At 33.2% G+C, this 16,294-nt stretch overlaps 1 protein-coding gene across 9 annotated transcripts in view; it reads right to left on the reverse strand.

The window, feature by feature from the left end:
- LOC127731028 (cytochrome P450 20A1-like) overlaps positions 1-16,294 on the reverse strand; it is a 249,664-nt gene that overhangs the window by 55,584 nt on the left and 177,786 nt on the right. Inside the window, exon 1 of one of the 9 annotated variants that reach the window (XM_052239774.1) lies at positions 1,487-1,595. The exons of the other annotated variants lie outside the window; for them this stretch is intronic. Within the exon in view, the coding sequence (XP_052095734.1) occupies positions 1,487-1,558 (72 nt within the window). The 5' untranslated portion in view covers positions 1,559-1,595. Of the gene's footprint in view, positions 1-1,486; positions 1,596-16,294 lie in introns of those variants that run through there. 9 annotated transcript variants of the gene reach the window in all.

Raw genomic sequence — 16,294 nt, forward strand, 5'->3', positions numbered from 1 at the left:
AAAGGGGCATAACTCTAGGACGGTAAAAGTGACACCACCAAAATTCAAACTTGATATGAGTTTTGTGGTAATAATCATTGTGTATAAGTTTCATAACATTTGGTTGAGGCAAACTAAAGTTAGAGAACGGAAACCAATTTTGGGACGTACGGACGTGTAAGTGTAATTTCATTCCGCCGTGTATTTATTCCGGATAACTGTTTTTCACTAAGAGAATATTGGATGTAAATAGTGTGAAAGTGTCGATCTTGATATCGTTGTTTTGTTTATATTAGACCGGTTTATTGTTTACATAAATAAATGGGTTAAAATTAAAATGATTTTCAAGGAACCAGTTTAATTAATCTCAGTCAATCTAGTAAATAATATTGATGATGATGAGGAGGATATTTTTATAACTCAAAATACTTTATCAATGATCAGGACATTGAACTTGATACACACCAATTTAAAGAGCAGATTTGTTCTTACAAAAAGTTTCAATTACAGAAGCATCCTTTGATCTTGACATAGAAGATATGATTTAATATCCAAGTCGACCGAAAATTAAATACATGGAAAAACTTTGGCAATCCAATAAATATGAATATTACAATTAGTGACAATTTAAAAGCATCTGATTTTATAGATTTGCATAGAAAAATTATTTAAATCTCATTTGTTAATAAGCATTATTGTGTTATCGTGTGTTCAAAATGAGTACTAATCACTTAAATGGATCTAAAGCACTAGTGTAATTAATCCCGCCAGGTATAAAATAACTAGTGCAATCATTCTTGTACAAAATAACTAGTGTAATCATTCCTGGTTCAAAAACACTAGTGTGAACATTCCTTGGATGAAAACTCTCCACTTTTTACATAAATCAACTATGCAATTTTCAAATACACTAAAAAAATTATTAAGCCACATTTTATATATATTTCCCCTTCAAAAAAATCTTTTTAGAACCTTATAATGACTGGTGGATGTTTTACACTGGACCCGGATAGAAAACCCTAGTGATTTTTTGTTGGTGGATAAAAATCACTGGGGATTTTCTTCCTCCGGATAAAGTACACTGGTAGAATCAAACCACTGTTACAGACGGACGTACAGAAGGACAAGGGTAAAACTTAATGCCCCTCCGCTATGGCAGGGTCATAATTAAAACAGCTTTTCAAGACCTCATAATTATATGGACTATGGTTTACCTAATATATCAAAGGCCTTTAAATTGCTAAGTCCATTATCACAATATCAGCACTTTTGTTTAGCATTTTGTCACTTTTCTATCTTTTCTCAATAATTAATTTTATTTTGCACTGTAAATTGCACACTCTTTTGGGACATTACTCCACAAACGAGTATCATATCCCATATATAGATAAATGGTCCCAACCTGTCAAATTGAAAGTAGAATGTGTTAGTCATTTCAGTACGCATTTGGATAGATAACTTGACCCTAATTTTAACACTTTCGCTATCAAATAAATTTAAATCTTACGGGGTAGAGATAAATTACAACTGCTATAAGTCCTCCAACAAATGTGACGGCAAAAATAGCAAAATCCAACATTGCAATATTGCCGACGTAGTAATGTTTGATGAATCGATGTACAATTCGTACCTTTTCCGTCTCGGAACCAACCAAGTCGTACCCATTTCTATCAACTCGTATCTCGTCTTACTTTTATGATAAAGGTAAACATAAAAGAAATCGAAACAAGGTTTATCGTCAGCTTATCTCGTCTGAACCTGAAACGGGGATAAATGGTATAAGGTAGATTTTTTATGGAATTTTATTTCTTTGAAAAAGAGACGAAAGATACCAAAGGCAGCCTAAATTCTGTCCGGTAGAAAAATTAGCCCACATAATGATACTTTCCCTATGTAATGAAGTTCATGACCATAATTTTAGTAGAAAATTAAGTCCCAGGATATATTTTCCAAGAAAATTAAGTCCATAACTAGTAAAATATGTCTGGATTGTATTTTCCTAGGAAATTTACAAATTCAATGTATAACGTTACAGCTCTTCTGAAAATGACTTAATTATAAAAATATATAAGATTTGAAACATGTTGTAAAAAAATCTAATTTCCTAGTTTATGTACGGACATTAATTACCGACATCGGACTAAAATATTAGTAAATTCTGTAACCACGGACTTTTAATAGACAATAGACAATATTTATCAGCACAAACACATTTACATTAAATATCTAGTAATGGCATACAGTATAGAAATAATTAACTGATAATAATTAAATTAGAGTGATAGTAGTATTCTCACGAAAAAGAAGACTACAAATATGTGTGTATTGATAGATAAACAATTATTAATGTCCATGAACAAAAACGGATTCATATAAAAAAAAAAAAAAAAAAAAAAAATTATGCAGATTTTTCTCAATAAAAGACAATCATTAATATATTCTGTGGTGATTTTTATGATGACTGGCAAACTGCTATTCAAAAGTATGGTCATATGCCTCAGTGTTATAGCTGATTGCAATTTAATAAGTATTGCTTTTTTGTATATACGAGGGTTGTCCGTAAAGCTTGAGGACAATCTCAATAAGATATTATTTACCCGTCCGAAATAAATAAAACAAGTGTATAACTAATTTCATGAATTACTGATTAAGTGTACAAAATTTTATTTCGGTACCTGCTTAAATAATCGTATTTTCATCAATTAAAAAATCATATTAAAGAAACTCTCACCCGGAGCACCCAAACAAATATTTCCGACGTTCCGACGTTCGACGACGTCAACATTTTAACTTTTCTCAACGTAGTCTCCTTCAAAGCAACACATTTTTTACATCTTTTTAACCAGTCATCAAATATTTTCTCAAACTGTTCTGTTTTCATTTTAAAGATAAGTTCATTACTTCCTGTCTTAGTTCAGGTAAATCGTTGAACCTTTGTCCACGGAGAAAAGATTTGATATGCGGGAATACCGCAAAATCCATTGGCGCTAAGTCAGGGCTTTACGGTGGATGTTTCAGACATTCGAATCCAAGTAGATCAATTTCTAGATGAGTTTTTAGAGAAGTGTGGGCCGGTGCATTGACTTGGTGTAATATCACTTGCTCTATGTTGGCTGCTAAATAAGGGCGTTTGAACCAAATCTCGCCTCAGTACCTGAAAGTACAAAATAAACGGACTTTTAATCGTATTGCATCTAAATTAAAATAAGATTGATAATTTATTTTTTATTCTTTGATAAACACCTTCTTAAACTGTTTATTTCATTTTATTTAGGTTTTAATTATTAATATAAGATCATTCATTATTTTTAAAAGCAAATATTATGTTAAATACCTTGGAGTAGCATTCAGAATTAACAGTCTGGCCACGGGGTACAGCATGTGTCAGTAACATTCCTTTTCGGTCCATGAAGAGAATGAACATATTTTTTCCCATTGATTTGGTTATCTTTGCCTTCTTTGGTGGCGGTGAGTTACAGTTTTCCACTGACTTGACTGTTGTTTAGCTTCCGGATCGTAGTACCTGTTGTAATTATTCTGTCTAGAAATCGTATGCCACCACGAGAAACTTTTTTTAATAAATTGATTTGACAATTCCATTCTTTTTGTAAAATGTTCTGCTGTAAGAAGTCGCGGTACCCATCTAGCACATACTCGATTCATATTTAAATCATTTGCTAAAATGTGGTGCGCTGTAGTCTTAGAAATGTCACATTTGTCTGCAACTTTGCGAACTGTTAGTCGCCGGTCACTGTTGATAACGTTCAGAACTTCATCTTTTATCGTATCTGATTCCCTGAAAGATGGCATACCTTCCCGTTCATCGTCTTCCAAATTGTCTTTTCCGTCCCCAAACCTTTTGTGCCACTTGAATACCAATGAACGACTAACTTTGCTATGTTTCTCAGACTGTTTTAAGAAATTGTGTGTTTCTGTTGGCGTTTTTCCGATGTCTACACAAAACTTTATAACTGCCCGCTGCTCCACTATTTCTGTAAATTTTCTTTTTTTCAGTGATGCCGATTCTGGATTCAATGCTTCAAATCGAGATTTCTTCGCCATTTCGAAAATTTGACCATTTAAATTAAGCAGGTGCATGTAACGTCAAAGCTATTGTCGTCGTCACAATGTAAGTTTCGTGTATTTTTTGGCGGATTTTCAAACAAAAAATTACAAAAATATGAAAACACCAGCCTGCATGTTATGTGATATTTTCGCCGTGCCCCGGGTCCCTATTGCTTATATTTATATGAAGGAAGTGTTATTATTTCGCATTTAAAATTGGACAAATATTGATATATAACCGAACTAGGATATAGTTAAGGATTACAATTTTGCAAAAAGAATTTACCTGAAATGCTATTTTTACGCAGACTTCAGCTTGTCCAGGAACTTTACGGACAACCCTCGTAGGTATCCCTCAATGATATATAGCATGGACAGACTGAGAAGAAATGGTATTCATCTTCCATTTCTTGCTTATTACAGGATAGGCAAATGCGTTGTTTTCTTTTATACTAAAAATTTGTGTCTGCCCGGACACATTTTACCAGGACTGAAATATATCTTATATATTCAAACTCATTAGTCGAAAAAAAACCTGACAATGCCATGACAAAAAGCGAAAAAAGATCGAAAGATAAACAACATTAGACGAAACACAACATAGTAAACCATAGACTGAGCAACACGAATCCCATCAAAAACCGGGGGCGATTTCAGGTGCTCTGGAAGAGTAGGCAGACCCTACTGCACCTGTTGCACCGTCGTGTTGCTTATGTTAGTACAAATCTGGTGATTAAATTAATCTAATTCGGTAGGTCACATTCGAGGAAAAGAGGACGTGTTTGTGGTTACGACAACTGGAAAATATCCGTCGTTATCTGTGAAACAGATATTCCATATCGGTCAACCAATTCGTGATGGCGTCCGTTAAATTTCGAAGGGATGATTTTGAACAACTTCACCACTTGATTTAATAGCTTCCTTGTAAGCAGCAACCCCCTTTCAAGGAAATCACGATAGTAAATGCAAGCTTTGGACTATCGGATCAACTGGGAGATATATACTCCATATGCAGGCGCTGCTGGAATGTTGATACAATGGAAAGTCCACAATTGGATTAAATATCCCTTATTTCACGTTCGATGGGATAGATGCGTTCAACATAGTCACCAAACTTTGACTTATTTAGTGAAGGACATCATCTTTATAGCGCAACGTGAAGTTAAAGAATAATGCTTGTTTCTTTCATTCTTCCTAAGAAGCTCCTGTGTGAAGTTATTAGCCTAGAAGAGGAGCACAGTTGGTAATGCCGATCGTTTGTTGAAAGACATGTCCTCCAAACGTAACAAATATGTTACATTCCCCATTTCCATGTCAATCAAGAAATCAAGCATCTTGATAATGTCAGTTTAAGAGAATTTTTTGTTTGAATCAGAGTGATTATTACAAAGTACGATTTATCCCTCCCTAAAGACAAGATACTTGTATCTACGTTGGCCATTTTTTTTATATATAACAAAGCAGGGCCAATTCTTTCAATTTATCTTTTAGTTTGGAATGGGGAATACTTGTGCAAACGGTTTAAAAGTAAAATGTTTTAATACTGGTTATTGCAAGAGGAAAGAGACTGAGATTGTATGTACTCTAACAAATCTTTGGAAAGTTTTAGTATCTACTATATCAAAGAATCAATAAAAAATAACACAGAAATTCACTTTCTAGCTCATCTAACCCCAATCATCATGTCAGGCATTGTCATTACTAAAAAACATCAAATGTCTTCTAAACTGAGAAACAATTTCCACATTTAACCGAAATCTTTTACTTATGATACTGACAATTCCCCACAAAGTAATATAAATAGAACCATACAAATAGTAAGGAAATACATGTTCTCAGATACCATCTCCCATATAAAAAAATCACATTAAGAAAAAAATGAACCTATTATGTGTTCCTCTCCTAGCTTCAAAATGTATCCAAAATCAAAGATGTGGAACATATATATTCTATCATAATCATTTGGTAATTAATGCAATTAGTATCTCTTCCATGCCCGTGTTGAACGTACAAAACTAAATATTACATAAACAACACCCCTAATGCTCATGTTGGTTGTCATTGTGCAACACAGTTAATACATAGAAAACATAAAACATAGAACTCCTTTTGTCATATAAAACACTGTCAAACATCCAATCATACTATCCACACTGATCTGTGTCCACACTTGTATCTACTATAAAATATTTGTCATGGAGGTAGGACAGATTCTTAGCAATATTTGGGCCTTTAAAGATCATTGTAGCATGTGTATTCATAGACCCATTCAGTTTTATTAATTCTAATTTGTATCAACGACATCACAGCCTTAACCCATTCGGAAAGAGTAGCTACGTCTTCTTTTTCGCGTTCAGCCCATTGCCCGGCATAATCCTGGACTGAATCCATCAATATTTTGAAGTTATGTTTTCAATTGATGGATTAAGGCTCACGATATTTTGGGCCTTTGGATAACACTTTTTTGGCAGAAAAGTGTTATTGACAATGTTCAAGTCACTAGTGATAACGTGGCCAGCCGTATTATATATGAATAGGGAACTATCACAGGTGCAATCAGGAGGTTTAGACTTGAAGTCGTCAATATTGAGTTCCTGCAACACGTGTTTGTAATTGAAAATTAAAGTTGCAATTGGTTTGGTATAGGTAAAAGATGATGGTAGGTTCAGACCGGTCTTTAAAGTGAGGAGATATTTTCGAGTGAACTGATTTATGATGAAGGATATTGTCCAAGTTGATTGCATCGAGACATTTGTTAGCAAAGGAAAGTTTCAGAAAGGACATTTTCTCCTTTTCATCTTTCAAATGCGAATCGGTCTGAGAATTAGTCTGTGACTGGAAATATCCGAGATGATAGCTGTAAGTTTGTATTGGTTTGAATGGGGCTCGTTAGTGGTTTCCAAACATAAGTTGTACAGAGAATGGAGTTTTGAAAGGGGACAGTGAATAAAGCTTCGTGCGTATGTGAAGAATACCCAACAGCTTCCGTATAGATGGCTAAAGGCCATTTATACTGACGTTACGCAAGGTAATCGGTCTAATTTTCATTTGACCATCAAATATGATTAAAACATATCACTTTTATGTATTATGAAACAGTAAACTGTCTTGATTCATCATTTGAATCTAAATAAAAATAAAAACTGGTTTGTCTTGAACCCTACGTGTTCAACTATTCATTTATGCCCTAGATAGTGCGACTACATTATAAAATGTTTTATTCTATAATTTAGCGATGATTCCGTAATACTGTAAGATTTGAAAATTCAAAGACAAAAATATAACAGGCAGCAGTTCGACGTTGTTTTTTTTTCTTTTTCAAAAATTGTAGAACAGCTGTGTCGCCTCAAAATAAAAAAAAAGGAAAAAGTGTTTTTATTATAGTTTACGAACATGTATCTACATTTAACATATAATACACCAATTTAATTTTATTCCTCATTTTTTGTGTCTCCCGGAAATGTTACCAAAAAAGACCCATTGCACAATTTGTTCCCATATAAATCTAATATAGTTCAATTTGTGACAGGTAAATAAATTATAAAACAAATGTTATTTCCGAAATGTGATTTTTTTAAAGCTTAATCAAGCATTCAGTTTCCAGGTATTGCTCCAGTATTCATTGATTTTCATCAATTTGTCCGTGTCTCCCCAAAATGTTACCAAGTCAAAATGAAGGTTTTCCCACTGAACGTCAATGTAACGTTATAATTCCATTTTTTAAACAATGACAGGAAGTTTCGCATGTCTCTGTCTTCTGCTTTTGACACGCTCTTCATTATAGTATAATTTTGGGAGATACTTTGTGATAATTTCTTCAAAAAGTACTAAAACAAAGACATAATACGAAACTTTTATTTACATTAAGTTTTGTAAATCATGTGAATTTTTACCTAGATTTAATGAAAAATTGCAATGCGCGACTGAAATAAAAATACAACTTATCAGTTTTTAATCGTCTTTTTGAAAAATGTCACTCGACTGTATTAGACATTGACTAATGGAAACTGCATTAATTATTAAAAATGATAATACAAATCCAGAACCCCGGTTTAAAAGCATATTGTAATAAGATGTTGTAGGAATTCGCTGATAGATATCTTTCTTAAATTAATATTTAATTTCTAATAAAAAGTGAAGTTTATTACTGCATATCATTTTTGTTTTTCGTTTGTTGTTTTGAACTTGAATTATCCCGTTGTTATGCCGGGGCCTTTTATAGCTTGCTATGCGGTATGGTTTTTGCTCATTGTTTAGGGCCGTACGGCGAGCGATAGTTGTAACATCGACGTCATTTGGTGGATAAATTTCTCATTGACAATAATACCACATCTCCTTATTATAGACTTTCATTACAAAATAAGTATTTACTCGATTACCCGCGATTAAAAGCGACGTATATTTTAAATGCATGCTGGGAACAATTGCATGCAAACACAGAAATGGGTTATTGCTTCACAAAAAAATATAAACAACTTGAATACTAATGTCTTATTTTTCTTACAATTCTGAAGTGATATACATATTATATATATTATATTGAAGAACTTTCTTTCGTTAACATATTAATGATAAACGTCACGATGTAGACGAATGTTGAGTTTGACAATTTCTTTTTAATATAATATTTTAAGGGTAAAATTGAGAATGGAAATGGGGAATGTGTCAAAGAGACAACAACCCGACCATAGAACAGACAACAGCAGAAGGTCGCCAACAGGTCTTCAATGCAGCGAGAAATTCCCGCACCCGGAGGCGTCCTTCAGCTGGCCCCTAAACAAATATATATACTAGTTCAGTGATAATGAACGCCATACTAAACTCCAAATTGTACACAAGAAACTAAAATTAAAAATAATACAAGACTGACAAAGGCTAGAGGCTCCTGACTTGGGACAGGCGCAAAAATGCGGCGAGGTTAAACATGTTTATGAGATCTCAACCCTCCCCCTATACCTCTAGCCAATGTAGAAAAGTAAACGCATAACAATACGCACATTAAAATTCAGTTCAAGAGAAGTCCGAGTCTGATGTCAGAAGATGTAACCAAAGAAAATAAACAAAATGACAATAATACATAAATAACAACAGACTACTAGCAGTTAACTGACATGCCAGCTCCAGACTTCAATTAAACTGATTGAAAGATTATGTCTTCATCATATGAATATCAGGCACAATCCTTCCCGTTAGGGGTTTAGTATCATACCATCATAACATATATGAGAAGAACATAACCCGTGTCATGCCAACAACTGGTTTTTAAATAAATGTGTTTAGTGCCGATGCAAAGACCCTATAAGTGAATCAATATTAACGCCAAAATATGCAATCTTTAATGACCTGACAACAGTATCGTAACTATATCCCTTCTTAATAAGTCTATTTAAAGGTTTTGTTAGCTTCAGAGGTGAATACTGACATTTTTGTGCTTTATAAAGAATATTTCCATAAAAAATTGGATGTGAAATACCTGAACGTATAAGAAGTCTGCATGTTGAGCTATATTTACGAATGATGTCCTTATACCGATGATAAAATTTAGTAAATGTTTTGACTAGTTTGTGATATCGAAAACCCTGGTGTAATAATTTTTCAGTAATACATAAATTTCTCTCGTTAAAATCTAAAACATTGTTACATACACGAGCGAATCGTACAAGTTGAGATATATAAACACCGTAAGATGGTGACAAGGGAACGTCACCATCTAAAAATGGATAATTAACGATAGGAAATGAAAAATCATCTCTTTTATCATATATTTTAGTATTAAGCTTTCCTTTAATGATATAGATATCAAGATCGAGGAAAGGGCAGTGGTCATTGTTAGTATTAGCTTTATTTAAAGTAAGTTCAACAGGATAAATTTCTTTAGTATACATACTGAAGTCGTCATTATTGAGAGCCAAAATATCATCCAAATATCTAAAAGTATTATTAAATTTGTGTATCAGATGTTGTTTCGATGGGTCTTTGCTGATTTTTGTCATAAATTGTAACTCATAGCAATACAAAAAAAGGTCCGCAATAAGTGGTGCACAGTTAGTCCCCATTGGAATTCCGATGACCTGACGATATACGGAATCTCCAAAGCGAACAAAAATGTTATCTAGTAAAAATTCAAGGGCATATATAGTATCAAAGCATGTCCAATTGACATAATTTTTTTGTTTATTGCTACTAAAAAATGACCTAAAAGAGTTTGAACATATATATTCACATTCTGACTTTTTAAATGCCCATTTAATTAGGTGTGTGAATTTTTTCTTAATGAGAATGTGAGGCAATGTGGTATATAGGGTAGAAAAATCAAAACTTTGAACAGATTCAAAATCACCAATATATGCATGCAATTTATCAAGTACTTCCAACGAGTTCTTGACACTCCAAAAGTAATTAATTCCACTATTTTCGAAGGCCTTATTTGAACAATTTATTATCAGGTTTTTGATTGTACCAAGTGTACTGGTAAGAAGAATAGACAATTTAGTAGTGGAACAATGGCTTGAAGACGAAATTAATCTATATTTGTAAGGTGTTTTGTGTAGCTTCGGAAGCCAATACATAGTTGGGACTTTCATTGTATTTGGTTCTGCTTGTAAAGCGGTAGCTAAAAGTTTATGTTTGTTACAGATGTCGTTTTCTGAAAATGGAGTCAGTTGGAATGTTGGTGAATTGGTGATTTCTTTTTTCAGAACCTCAATGTAAAATTTACGTCAAACAATAATAATATTATTAGCAGCTTTATCGGCCGGGACAAAAACAAATTCCTTGGCTAGTTCTTTTAGTTTATGTTTGATACGAGAAATAGGTTTATTGTGGTTATTGTTAAGAGTAAAATGTTCTTTAAAATGTTGAATACGTATATCAACTATGTTCATTACTGATTTAAAAAAAGAGTCCAAAGATTTTTTGTCAGCTTTTTCCCATTTTATCCATTTCAAACAGTAAGTATGGAGTGAGTCGTGGTTGATACTACGACACTCATTCCAATTAATAATTGACGGGGGACGATATTTAGGTCCTTTACTAAGGAATGATTTTAACTCTCGGTCTTGAACGATGTTAAGATCTCCTGTTATAACATGGGAAATGGGTCTATAAATGTATTCGGAATTACTGCAATTACATGAAGTAGGTGTATTTTCACTGATATTAACATCTTTACACAATTGGCTATGATTAAACACAAATTTCCGGGTAGATTTCTTGTAAATATAACAAATAAGAGGGAGCTCAGTATTATCAAAATATCCCGGAATTTGTTCTTTAACAGAATGGTCGTTAAAATACCGGCAATATTTACAAAATCAAAACCTTTATTGACATACTTTATTTTAATAAACTGTTTTTTATGATCTTCAGGGCGATCAATTTTGGGAAACAGTTTAGAATAACAATATGCCATTATAATTTGAACGATTTCATACTTAGGACTGCTATATGAAATTGTGTTGCAATCCTCTAAAATTTTATTTAACTTATTAACCGGTAATGAACAGAGCTTTGTTAACAGATAATGTCTGCCGTTGTTTTTTGAAATAGAAATTAGGTCCGAAATATTGGTATGATTGGTCCGAAATTTTCTTTGATTGCGATTTTTTCTACGACCATGAGAACGGTTTTTACGAACAGTTTTAGAAACTATATCCAAAATGTTAACAGAATCGGTTCTTGATATATTACCAATTCCCATGATATTATCATTAAGACCGAGAGGGTAGACTGTCTGTAATTTTTTAATCCAATTTAATTCAATTATTTTCCGCGATCGTACAAACTTTGGTATCTTTTTTGTGTGTGACTGTATAGATTATTCTATTCTCACACGATAATGTATCGCTTACAATATGTTTCTATGTACCTTTCACATGTACACATGTGTGTAGAAGGTATCCAAAACAAACGGGCTTGCATTTGTAGAACTGCTATTTATTATCTGTACTTATTTTCAACCATCTTCCATTACCAAGATTTATATTTCATGGCTTTTAGATTTAGCTACTTAATATGATTCTGATATTTTCCCGAAAATAACCCAATTTTTATTATTAAATTTATTTACTATTCAGGCACCAAGTTAGCCTTTGTTGCTTTTACCACGGGAAGTTTTTTTTTACATCTATTCATAATACATGCCTCAAATAGTTGCAAATGTCAATGAGTGAAGTACATGTATCTTCTGTTAAGTATCGTACCCTGGTATCTCCTGTCACTGAAAGCTATCCTGTCGTGTTTACTCTTAATTGTAGATGTTTATGTATATTCATGCCTCCCGTGGATTAAATTATATACTTACAATGTTATTTTCATAAAAGAAAATTGATTTCATCATCATCTAATACTAGTAATTGATATTTTGAATTCAAAGTTTTAGAATTTGGTTGAAGTAATGATCACCATTGTATTCTTCTAGTATTTACGTGACATAGAACATTTAGTCAAACTAATCCCACTGCAGCAAAATTTAAGAAAAATAGTAGAATATTCGAGATTCCATATGTCTCTATTCTGAGATAAATATTTCCTTGACTCTGAGTATGTTTGCATGTACGATATGCTTTTAGTACAGTCAGCAAGTTAGCAGCGTTTGAAAGACAGGCACTAGGTGGATGTAAGTAGGCTTATAATACAGGTCTGTGGATATCATGCAATCTGTTAGTCAGTGTCAAGATCTACCTACTTCCTATTTTCACCAAAATTATTAGATGACACCTTGAAGTATTATTGTCCTTAAATGACGAATTTTGAAGAACTTTCATGTTTAAGCCTTTTATCACTAAAACGATATCAGATCGATAGGAACTGATAAGGGCAACATTACAAGATCTACAAAATACCTCTATGACCGAAACCAATGGATGACCCCTTATGGAGGTATTGCCAGTAAATACAGATTTTTGACTAATTTTTAGCGTTTTTGCCTATTACCTCGAAAACTATAATAGATAGGTAGAAACTGTAAACAGGAAAAATTATAATAAATACAAGATCTATAAAAATGTTCATCAAACGAAACAATTAGATGACTCATTAAGGAGTCACAGCTTTAAACGACGATTTTTGACTAATGATCGTGTCCTTCGTATCACTTTTCTTCTGTGAAACAACAACACAAATTTCAACCAAACTCATGATCCTTATGATATTTAGTATAACACATATTTTTTGTTTATGCCAGTCAGCTAACAAAAGTGGCCGCCATGGCTAAAAATAGACCATAAAGGTAAAAGCAATGAACAGATCTACATAAATGAAAATTGACCGAAACCGATGGATGACTCTGAAAGGAGGTATTGCCCTGAGTTGACGATTTCTTTTCGTAATTTTTATTTTTTTGCGTATTTTTCCCAAAACTGTAATAAATAGATACAAACTGTAAACAGCAAATATGATCAGCAATACAAGATCTACAAAAAAAGCCAATTGAACTAACAGTTGGATGTTGCCTTAAGGAGTTATATCTATTAAATAATTGTTTTTGACAAATATACGTGTTTTTGCCAATTATCTCGAAAAGTATGATAGATAGGTAGATAGAAATAAAAAGATGTGGCATGAGTGCCAATGAGACAACTCTCCATCCAAGTCACAATGTGTAAAAAGTAAACAATTATAGGTCAAAGTACGGCCTTCAACACGGAGCCTTGGCTCACACCGAACAGCAAGCTATAAAAGGCCCCAAAATGACCAGTGTAAAACAATACAAACAGGAAAACCAACGGTCTAATCTATATAAAAAACGAGAGGGAAACACTTAAGAACCACATCAACAAACAACAACCACTGAAACAGGTTCCTGACTTCAGACAGGTGCAAACAAATGCAGCGGGTTTAAACGTTTTAACAGGCGCAAATCTTCATCCTAACCTGAAATAGTAGTGTAACACTACAACATAGAAAGACACACTATAAAATATCAATTGAAATGGCTTAACTCAATCAAAATCATATTAACAAAAACAAGTAAACATACACTGAACGAATAAATTTGATACTGTAAACAGCAACAACATTTTATGCCATATAAGACGGATTGACTAATCCTTGTGATTTTGCTAATTAACTAAAAATCTATAATAGATAGGTGGAAACTGTAAACAGCCAAATGATCCGTACAACAAGATCTACACAATTTCTATACAACTTAAACCTTTGGATGACTCCTTACATGAGTTATACACCGTAAATGACAATTTTAGACTCATTTAATAATTTTTCGAATCATCTAAATTTCAAAATATTATAGATAAGCAGGAACTGTAAACAGTAAAAAATGACCAGCCATGCAAGATCTAAAAATATGAAACAAAAAAGTTGGATGACCGGTAAAGTTGTAATTATCCTTAAATGATCATTTTTATTCATGTTTTGTCGTTTTGGGCAAAGTCTATAAAAGATAGATAGAAACTGTGAACAGCAAAAATGATCAGCAATACAAGATCAACAAAAAAGTTATTTTGACCATGATCTATATTTTAGTCTATAATGTTGGTGAGTGGCCATTTTTGAAGATGCACATAGATCAAAGTGAGCGACATCAATTTTTAGAATATTTAGAATCTATAGCTACATTTCATATCCACATCAACCATCAATGTAAATTAAGATCTTTTTTTCGAATATAGGATTCAAGGAGTTGTTTTTCTTTTATATCCATACATATGCTTGCATACGATGGGTACCAATTGCCGTTCCATTCATTTGTAAGTAGTGACCTCTTAAAGATGAAATTGTTCGTCAGTACCATCATAGGCATTGTAACCAGGTATTCAGTTGGTGGATATTTTCTGGTTGAGAATTCCAAATATCTCTACATGTGCATCCATTCCATCTGCATGTGTAATAATCGTGAAGATGTCTGCATTTGCCTTCATTAATGAGTAGTGTGTTTGATACAATTTTCTATTATATTTTGTATCCTTTTTTTGCATGTCATTCTCTGTACCTTTGATATTTTTGTGTTTTTTTTTTTAGAGAATAGAGTATTGTATTGTATTGATATGAAATAGTAAGCCCCAACTTGCATATGTCCGAGGGAAGAAATCAATAAATTCAGACTTTTTTTCAGTTACATGACCGTGCGCTGAAATAATAGATCTTTCTAGGTTATTAACTTTGTGAATCTTGGACAATAGATAAAATCCGCCAGGTATTCGATTTTATTGCGTCAAATATTTAAAGGTTTTTTATATCGATGAAACCATCTTCGTGCATAGCTAGCATTTATTTCTGTGCTTAATGTCCGTGTTGGGTCCAAGTCTAGTGTTTAGTGTAATGTTCCATTGGCAAGTTAACGCCCAGGAGTCGGTTTCACAAAAAAACTTACATCTAAGATTGGTCGTAAGTCATGAACAATTCAGTATACTTACGATCAATCTTAGTCGTAAGTTTTTTTTTGTGAAACTGACTCCAGTTTCTTGAATGTAGACAGATATATCCCTGCGCTAACTTTATCTGCCTGTTTAATGACGATGTTATTGTTGGTTCATAAATCTGCAAGTGCTGCGTTCCGTAGGGTAAGATTGTCATAAGAGTCATTGTTTTATTTTGTATGTTATATTTTTACCATACATTGGTTTCCTTTGTCGATTTTATAAGAGCTCAGTATCATATTGTGTTGTGAAAAATCAAAAGTACTGTACCTGCTAATGCTTTGATAAAAGTGCCTGTAAGTTTTTATGTCTTATATAAACTATAATGGGCTTTTGATTAAGTATGGTGACATGCACATATTTACGGAGCCCTGTTGGTCTCACACAGATTATAAAGTGTCTTTTAAAGTCCTGCGCTGAAGATGTGTAAAGTTTAGCGCTGGAGATGTAAAGTCTAGCGCTAGAGATGTAAAGTCTAGCGCTGGAGATGTAAAGTCCAGCGCTGAAGATGTAAAGTCTAGCGCTGGAGATGTAAAGTCCAGCGCTGGAGATCTAAAGTCTAGCGCAGGAGATGTAAAGTCAAGCGCTGAAGATGTAAAGTCTAGCGCTGGAGATGTAAAGTCCAACGCTGAAGATGTAAAGTCCAGCGCTGGAGATGTAAAGTCAAGCGCTGGAGATGTAAAGTCTAGCGCTGGAGATGTAAAATCAATCGAATTATACGATTTCCAAACAAAAAGAAATTAGAAAATTCAGCATAGAGTCAGAAATTCACTAAAATAAGTAAGAAAATACCAAAACGAGAATAAAAAAATTTAAAGACGGAAGAAGAAATGAAGCACACTATGACCAGCAAACAACCATTAGATAGCTGA

Source organism: Mytilus californianus, unplaced genomic scaffold, assembly GCF_021869535.1.
Source record: "Mytilus californianus isolate M0D057914Y unplaced genomic scaffold, xbMytCali1.0.p SCAF_2, whole genome shotgun sequence".
NCBI classification, from domain to species: domain Eukaryota; kingdom Metazoa; phylum Mollusca; class Bivalvia; order Mytilida; family Mytilidae; genus Mytilus; species Mytilus californianus.